The 9,660-nt window shown below is 46.7% G+C and overlaps 1 protein-coding gene across 1 annotated transcript in view; it reads left to right on the forward strand.

Moving 5' to 3' along the window:
• HRH2 (histamine receptor H2) overlaps positions 1-7,718 on the forward strand; it is a 29,868-nt gene extending 22,150 nt beyond the window's left edge. Inside the window, exon 2 of the mRNA XM_039239793.1 lies at positions 6,634-7,718. Within this exon, the coding sequence (XP_039095724.1) occupies positions 6,634-6,826 (193 nt within the window). The 3' untranslated portion in view covers positions 6,827-7,718. The remainder of the gene's footprint in view (positions 1-6,633) is intronic.
• Positions 7,719-9,660: the final 1,942 nt, after the last annotated feature.

The raw sequence follows: 9,660 nt of genomic DNA on the forward strand, positions 1-9,660 counted from the left end.
ATGGAATTGACTGAGACCCAACAGCAGGAGCATGAGGAAGCCTCAGAGCACACTTAGGGCTCCTCATCCCAAATCTCACGCTTTCTCTGGCACCTGGCTTGTCTCAGAGGTGCTGGCTGACATGGTCAGTGGCCCTCACTGCCCCTCTCGAGTTCCTGCCTGTGAGGCTCTTCCAGGCTAGCAGCAGGGAGGTAGAAATAAATAAATAAAGCCTGCATGGCCCACCACACACAGTGGAGGAGCTGTCAGAGTGGCAGGGGAAGTGCTTCATTTCTGCCAATCTGTGAATTGGGGAAGTCAGGACATGGGAGAATCACACTGAAACTGAGATTTATTGGGTTTTTCATTTTCACGCATATGACCGAAGGCCTACTAGAAATTGGACCATGGGATGAAGATGAAAGTTCCGGCGCCTAGCTTTAGTCTGGGAAATAGACAAGGAAACTGATAGTTAACCCAAGGAGGCCAGCGCCTCAGCAGAGGGGCTCCAAGAGCTGGGACAGAGTCAGCAATCCTGGGAATCCTCAGAGACAGCTTCCCACAGGAGGTGATGCCTGAACAGAACCTTGAAACAGAAGTAGAAGTTGAATAGCAAAGAAGAAAAGAAAGGCATTTCAAGCAATGGGACACGTGCAAAGACACAGATGAGTGATAGCAGAGTGATGTGTGCATGCGGTGGTTTGTGTGATCATTTGTACAATGCCCAGTAGAAGGTAATGGCAGAGGGCACTGACATTCATTAAGTGTAGGTCTCACAAGAGTCCTGTGAGTTTGCTCTTATAAACTCATTTCACAGATGAGAAAACCCAGGTTCAGGGGGGACCTGAGCAAAGCTTCCTCTACAGAGAGTAGCACTGAAATTGGATCCAGATAGTGAGTGGCTGAATATATCATTATGCCTTCAGTATGAAAAGATGGGGTTCTGGGGCGCCTGGGTGGAGTAGTTGGTTAAGCGTCCGACTTTCGCTCGGGTCATGATCTCGCGGTTCGTGGGTTCGAGCCCCGCGTCGGGCTCTGTGCTGACTGCCAGCTCAGAGCCTGGAGCCTGTTTCAGTCTGTGACTCCCTCTCTCTCTGACCCTCCCCTGCTCACGCTGTCTCTCTCTCTCTCTCTCCTAGAAATAAATAAAACATTTAAAAAAAACAAAAAAAAAAAGAAAAGATGGGGTTCAGATTCACATTCAAATCCAGATTCTAGGAAGAGTATTAGGACACTGCTGACCACCGGTAGCAGAAACCCAGTTAAAAGAGGCTGGAATTGGTGGAGGTGGGGAACTGCCTCATAAAACTGAAGAAGACAAGAGTAGCTTCGAGGATGGCTGGATCCAAAGATACAGATATCATCAGAAATTTGTCCTTCTCTACCTTTCAGCTCAGTTCCACTCTGTGTTAACTTCATTCTCAGCCAGAGTCTCCCTGTGGTGCCACCGGCAACTCCAAGCTCACATCTTACCGTCTTAGCGAGTCCAGTGGGAAATGTGTCCCTTCCCACTGTTCCAACTTTTCCAACCCCAAAGTTACAGGCTTGAGTTTCATTGGCTGGGTGGGTCACTATGTCTACCTCTGTACCCAGACCCGGAGCCAGGGTGAAGAGTAAGAGGTCAACCCACCTCATTCACTTGGGCAAAGAGTGAGGCAGGCTGGATCCCAAAGAGAAGGGGAATAGATGATGGGAAGGTGAAAATGACAGCTGCTTACCATAGGCACTTACTGTGTGGCAGACACAGTTTTATGTGCTCTCAAGAACCTCATTTATACCCTAGCTTCAAGGGTAAGAGCTCAGGGCAGGATGGGCCACAGGGCTATGAAGGGGGTCAAGAAATACTAAACCTACTAGTATCTCTACACGCTGTAATGTAGGAGGGTCTACACAGTATAGAAATTTAGCTTAATGTCTCATCCCAACTTACAGCTGGCATGGATGGCAAACTGAGGAAAGGAGGAGGGCTCCACGCCACTAGACTTTATTAAGTTAAATATGCGTGTTAAAATTACTTTATAAGAGGCTAGAGATACCTCCAGATAAGAACAAAAGAGAATGAGAAAAAAAAAAGCAATTTAAAGCAAAGCAAGAAAACACAGGAAAATCTAGAAAAGGTGGGGGCAAATATAAAACACAAAATCAAACTGAAGAAATTAGTCAAAGTATATCAATAATTACAATACATGTAGATGGAATAAACTGTCCACTTAAAAGTTGTCAGATTTGATTTTTTTAAATCTAAACAAATGTTTTTACAAGAAATAGACTTAAGGGGGCACCTGGGTGGCTCAGTCGGTTAAGTGTCTGACTTTGGCTTAGGTCATGATCTCACAGTTTGTGAGTTCAAGCCCCGCGTCAGGCTCTGTAGCTGACAGACTCAGAGCCTGGAGCCTACTTCAGATTGTGTCTCCCTCTCTCTCTGACCCTCCCCTGCTCATGCTGCCCCCCCCCCCAGAAATAAATAAAACATTAAAAAAAAAGAAATAGACTTAACGAAGCAAAAATGTTGAAAGTATAAGGAAAGAAAAATACAATATGCTAGGCAAATACTAACCAAAAGAAATCTGTGTAGCTATATTAATATCAGACAAAGTGAATTTTAAGCAACGTATTTTACTAAAGATAAAGATGGTCAACATATTTTCAAAAAGATTCTATTTATTGGAATGATAGTAATTCTCAACTTGTATATACCCAATAAACTCACTTCAAAAATATGTAAAGTAAAATTTACAGAACTACAAAGAGAAATTAATCACAAACATCATGAATAAGCAATATTAAGAATATAGGGAGGATATTATTGTAGATGTTACAGAGATTAGGAAAGATAATAAGAATGCTATAATCAATTCTATGCCCTAAACAACAGAAAACTCAGATATAGGGAAATTTTTTCTAGCAAAACAGAACTTGCTCAAACTGACTTGGAATGAAAGAGAAAACATTAAAAATAAATACAATGAATGAAACATCAGTAGTACTTGGTTTTGCAAAGGAGTTCTGCCAAATGGTCCAGGAATAAATCATTCCAGTTCTGCACAAACTCTCTCAGAGGAGAGAAAAAGAGAAACTCCTATTCATTTGATGAGGCCATTATAGTATAAATTCAAAAACAAGTATGAGAAAGATATGATTTAAAAAAGAAAAGAACGGAAACAACTCAGGTATCCATCAACAGATGAATGGACAAATAAATTGGACTATAACCTGATGGGTACTTTGTAACAATGACAATGAACTACAGGTGCCTCCATCAACACAGTTTAACTGAAAAAATATCATGTTAAACAGTAACAACAACAAAAGATATCTACAAAAAAAATCATAAAACGCGATTTCCTTTATATAAAAGGGAAATACTAAATTTTAAATACTTTCAACTCGTAGTTTTAATCTTTGGATTTTTCTTTTTTTTTTTTTTTTTTAACAAGTGGTGACATGTTTTTAATCCAGAGTAAATTATAGTTACTACAGAAGTTTATGCTTATTACCCAAGTGATAATGATTGAGATGTATGCTAGGAGATTACATATGCCCCAAACCACGACATGCATTAAGTAACCAAATTTTAGTATCTGAAACTATGTATTAACTGATAAATAAGCCAGAATTTTTCAAGCCTTTATAGGCACTCAAAATGCCAAACAGGTGACACATCTTTCCAGTCATGTTAAACTTACGTTTGCAGTTATAAAAGATTGTTAACAGTTGGTCTGTGTACAGCCATAAAGTGTTGGAGAGCGTTACTATGATCATAAAGTCCAGAAGGCTGGTAATGTTTACAGTTATGAAATGTTGTAGAAGATTGTTTTGCTGACCATATTAGTACTGGAAATACTCTACCTCAACTAATGCCATGTGTTGTTGCATTAGACAAAAGTGTTTTCCTTGCAAGTGATAGTGATTCAGTTGGATAGCCCTGGACTTACCTTAGTTTCACATACTCCCGGCCTCTCTGCCTTCTAAGAAAGACGCAGGAGTCATGGAAAGGACTCTTTCTCCCAGTTTGAGTTATGGACACACCTCTCAAGCAGTCACGGCTGCCCCATGTGGATAGCTTAATCCAAAAGTATCCCCTAGGGGATGGGACCCAGTGATGGCACTCCTACCCGGACCACGTGCTGTGGGGAGTGGATGGGTCCCAAAGGAAGGCATGTGGGGCACATAAATCACATTTGTCCGCTCAAGTTTTATTTCAAGATGATTATCATCTGTGAATAGCCTTGCGGGAGCTAGCTAGATCTGGATTGTCCCCATTTGGAAAATGACAATACTGCTGAATTAATTATTATTTCATGAAAAGAATAAAGCTGTAATTTACAGCCCCCTTAAAGTAAAATGCAGGCAGAACACCACAGTATGTTATTTAGGGATACGTAAATATTTGCTGAAACAAGTCAGGTCCTGGTAAATTCTGTTTCTTAACCTAAGAAGTGGTTATACTGGTATCCATTTTAGTATTCTTTAATATTCTTTAAACTATGCATATTTGTTTTTTATGTAGTCTCTTTGGGTATATGATGTATTTCATTTAAAAATATTTAATGACAGAATGGACATGTAACAAAAAGATATGGCTGAGTAGAGGAATTATTTGAAATGTTTATTTTCTTTGTTTTGTTAATCTCTACAGCCTGAATTTTTTTTACCAGGATCATGTGCTATTTCCATAATAATATTATTTTAAGTGATTTGTAAGCTCGTTAGAAGGGAGATAGTCCTCTCCTAGCCAAAGCTAGCTTTTCTTTGATAATTTCACTTTATCAGAGCTGCGTCTGGAATGTTAATCCAAGGGTAGATACCTGCCTGTTTGGTCAAATATGTACACTGGCTGGCATGGAGGACTGGAGCCTCTGAAGTGCCAGGCGTATGACCTTGAGGTCCAGGTGAGGGCGGGTGTTCTGGGGAGAGAAGGGTTGGCTAGAGAGAGAACTGGTCTACAGAGAGACCTTGGGCCACTCGGGGACTTCAGCAGTGGCTAAGCTGGAGAGTACCTGCACACTGAGGGAAGCTAGGATGTAGGTGTCCCCTGTCATCTGTGTCTTACGAAGTCAGGCGTCCAAACCTACAACCCCCATCTAACAGATTCCAAAGGGAAGCTCAGTGCTCTCTGCGCTCTCTATGTGGAAGAGAGGAGGGGCAGGGAGTTTGATTCCTCTGGCAGCCAGATTACCTTAACAGATGATGGCAGGAGCTGAGGCCAGGTGTGAGCTTCACAGAACATCCCAAGGAACTGCACTGGGTCTCACCCAAGCAATGGGTGGCTCCCAGCTTGAAACTGACAAGGAAAGTTACCACTTCGGCCTAGGCAGGGAAGCCAGAAGTGGGAGGCACTGGTGGCTTTAGACAGAGCTGAAGCCATATTTTGTCCTGTCCTGGAGCTACAGAGACCCCAGACGGAGTCTCTAGGGACACCGCGCAATACTCCGCTTCTCCCGTGTTTGCACGGGTGGGTGAGCTGAGATGTGCTGCCAATGAGGAACTGCACTCCCCAAACCGCGGCTGCTTGCACATTTGCTTCCCCATTCAGCCCAGCCCACATGCATGATCCGCACTTAAATCTCTACACCAATTGGTTGTTTGCACTGAAATACATGAGGAAACTTGATATTGTCACCATAAACGGCAATGTAGTATCACTTGTGGAAATCACGTGAACATAGATACAATCACACAAAATCAAGCCAGATTGCCTGATGAAAGCTCTGATCCTGCCTCCTGCTCTCTGTCATCAAGGGAGACCTACAGGCATTGGGCGCTGGAGCCAGGAGCGCCACACTGAGCCTTTCCCTCTGACTTCATAAAGCTTGAAATAAAAGTGATAAAGGAATTCTTTACTCACTGAAAGTAGCTAAAGAGAAAAGCAGGTCTGCCTTCCACACGTTAGCAGGCAACAGGGCCAAGAAAGGTGTATGCCCAGAAGTGAGGGAAATCCTCTTCTTCCTAAAAATGTATGCCAAATACTTTGTTAAAACTTTCCTACCAAGCTTTTGGCTCAGTCAGTCTTCAGTGATCTATTCTTTGATCAGATCGACTCAACAGAGATTAACAGAGGAACTACTCTATGCCAGCCATAATTGTCGGGGCAAGTGCCTTGCCTTTAGGGAGCACATATTCTAATGGAGACAGATATGTGCGCAACTGATTTTTATGCAAGGCTGAATAAATCTGTGTGTCTTCTTCTCCCAGCCTTCCCCAGACTCCTGCAAGGCATGCCGTAGACTGTTCAGAAATCATTTCATCTAGGGTCAGAAACAGCAAACATTACCTGCGCTCCTACTGTGAGCCAGGCAATGTGTGGGACCCCTTTGTACATATTTTATTAATACTCATTCCTCCCCAGGAATTGGAAAGGTGGTTATTTTTTCCTCCATTTGGGGTTCAGAGGAGTTCAGGGACACACAGCATGTTAGAAGCAGACTTGAGATCTGAAAGCCCATCCCCTGGAAGCTCTGCTTTATGGGTTGAGGGAAGACATCCCTGCTGCGCACAGGCAGCTCTGGTGGCAAAGCTAGGGCTCCCACCCCATCCCACCCCCACCCTTCCCAAGGCCGGCTTCGAGGAAGCAAAGGCCAGAGGCTAGGTCCTGGGCCCACTGGCCTTGCTCCGTGGTCACCGCAGCCCTGACCTGTGCTTGTGTCTCCTCAGGAAGCCAGCGCTATCCTGCACTGTGTGCTCCAGCAACCTTCTAAGCTGCTGCAAGAGTCTGTGGAGGCTTAGGGCCCTCCAGAGACACGTGAGAGGCCCCTCAGAGGAGCAGCCAGGCGAGCCACTGTCCGAGGAGCCACTGAGGACACCACCCCAGAAAGCGGTGAGGACTCTGCCCTCCGAGGCTGTCTAGACCCAGCCCAGGACACAGAAGATACTGCTTCTGGTCACCAAGATTTGACTCCTGGAGCCATTACGGACCCAGAAGCCCCCCGAGCCACGAAGATGCACCCTAGCCCGAGTCTAGGGAGTCCCAGAGCACACAGCAGGGTGCCGGGGTCCTTGGGTCTAGCGTGGAGCAGCCTGTCCTGTGCCCAGCATTCCCAGCAGATGCACAGAAGTCTCCTGGGTCTGGGTCCACTGAATCCCATGGGTTCAGAGCTCACGTTGGTGCTGGCCCTGAGTCATGAGCAGAGATGGCTGAACATTGGAGGAGTGTGCGCAGGTGTGTGTGGATTTGTACCTGCGGGAATGCTCAGGCCCTCTGAGCACAGCAGAAGGCGTTGCCAAGAAGAGTTAGTCTCTCACTCCCTCATGGGTTCTGTAGGATAAAGGAAAGGAATGGAGAGGGAAGGGGAGAGAAAGGAAAGGAAGGAAATTAGCCTTTAATGAGCACCTTCTGTGTGCCCATTACTTTATCCACATGAGTTCACATAATCCTTATAACATGTGGTAAGAATCGCCAACCTACTTTACAGAGGTAGAAACTGAGGCTCAAAGAAGACCAGGGCCTGCCTCAGGGTACTCAGCTAATATGGGTGCCTGGCTCATAAGAGGCACTCGAAAAATAGTTGTGCAGTGAATGAACGAGTAGGAGCATGGGTAAAAAGCCCGGCTTCAAGCCCATGCTCTTGACATGACCTTGCACTGCTTCTCAGGAGAGAGATCAAGGTATTTCCTTGACTCAGCCTACCCTCCTCTTAGCGAGGCTCGGACCCGGAGCCTAGGAGATCCCTTCATGCTGCAGTACTAACCCTCTCTGGTGCTTTTCATCAACAAGAAGGGGTGTGGAGTGGAGCGAACATTCGAACATTCGGAGCAGGTTCGGGGTGGGCGGTGGTGGTAGTGCACCAGGGTCCTGGAGGGAGAGATGGCCTTGGGGGTGGGGGAGTCGACCCCACAGCATCCTCTGCTGGGTGTGTGACCTTGGGTCCATCCGTAGCCATCTTTCTCAGCATCTCTTGACTCCTGTATCCAAGAGGGTAAGATCCCCTATTCGCAGGGTTGTTGATGAGACCCAAGGAGGTGGGGGTGATTACAGCCTGGAGAAACCCTCACTGCTGACCACAGCCCCTCCCTGAGCCCACTCCTTCCTTGGTTCCCGGACCTCCTCGTGGTGCCTCCCTCCTTGCACACCTATGCCTTCTCAGCCCTCTTTCGACTCGCTGACCTCTCCCTGGCTGTCCAGTGTGCCTGTCCCCAGGGCCTCCTCTTCTCACTGCAATTTCTCTCCCTCTGTGGCCTCATCTGCACCCTCTTAACCGAAGTTATCAGAAAACTTCCTTGTGAGGAAATTATTCACAGATTTATCCCTGGAGCCCAGATTTCTTCTGGGAGCTTTCCAGCCATGACTGTGCCCCCAACACCTCCACCTGGGTGTTTCAAAGGCACCTCACATTTTGCAGTCCACAGCCCCACTCTTGACCTTTTCCCTGCACCATCTCTTCTGCCAGGTTGCATGTCTCAGACAGAAGTCGGCTGCTGGCTTTAGAGCCTGAGCCGCTGGCCAAGGGGGTCAGCCTTTGGCACCTCCCTTTCTAGCTCCTCATGCTCAGTTTTCTTGAGCCCTAGCTCGACGTGTGCCCACCTTCTGCTTGATTCTCTGCACCTGCCCTGCCCCCACTCGGTCCCACTGCCATCCCTTGGTCAGGACAATCGAGACAGCTACCTGACAGCTCTCCACGTTCCCCGCTGGCCTCCCCACCCAACAGCCACAGCAGGCCGTGCAAAACGCTAATATGGTCACGTCGCGCACGCCAGACACCATCTCTCTCATGGCCCCCCAGCCCTGCGTGGTCAGCCTGGACATGTCCCTCCAGCCGTCTCCTGCCACGGTGTCCTCGGTCGCTTCACCCAGCCCTGCTGGCTTCTCCCTTCTGTTTGTTTGTTTTATTGCTCTTTGCAGCTACTAGGCTGTGCACAAAGCTGTTTCCATGACGTGGAATGCTCTTCCCACCCTTTTGACCATGAGATCTCAGCTGAAATATCACTTCTTGAGGAAGTCTTCCTTGCCCCCGGACCCTATTAGGTCAAGCCTCCCCCACACACCCCAAAATTATTGTTTGTAATTTACAGTCATCTGTGTGGTTCTCTGTCCATCTCCCCCACTCAGGAGGTCATGCTCCCTGCCTATTTCTTTTGTCCTTTGTGTGTCTAGCCCCTGGAAGTGTTTGGCACATAACAGGGGCTTTAAGCAGTTTATCTGCCAGTATACTTGAAGGCATGATTTGCCCCAATGGCCCTGTGAGATGCTCAGTTTCTTGGCTGGATTCCTCCTGGAAGCCCCAGAATCTCCTCCTCAGGTTTTCATGGGAATCTGAGGCAGGTGAGTCTCTAAGTCACAGTCAAGTAGTTGCAGGCGTAAGGCTGGTCTGGCTGATCACAGCTGCTCAGGGCTCCAACCCATCGTGCCCACACACCACCTGCCACGGTCGGGGGGTCTGTCTCTGAGCTGCCCCCACCCTTCTGGAGGCTTCCTCGAGCCTCTGCTGGCTGCAGAAGTGGGGCACATGCTGTCTAGAGGATGAGCGTCTGCGGTGGGTCCCCAAATCCATGTTCTGTGGTACCACCGTGTTCCAATAAAGCTATTGAAACAGATGCTGCCTTGTGGTTTTATTTTTTCACTTCCTGGTGAGGAATATTCCCCAAACTTCATCACACAGTATGTCTTGATTTAGAAAAAGAGTTATGATAAAATACTGTGGTAAAGGCCAACTTGGAAGCTACCTTCAAGAGTAAAGGAGTTCT

Source organism: Hyaena hyaena, unplaced genomic scaffold, assembly GCF_003009895.1.
Source record: "Hyaena hyaena isolate Hyena2069 unplaced genomic scaffold, ASM300989v1 scaffold_160, whole genome shotgun sequence".
Classification (NCBI taxonomy): Eukaryota; Metazoa; Chordata; class Mammalia; order Carnivora; family Hyaenidae; genus Hyaena; species Hyaena hyaena.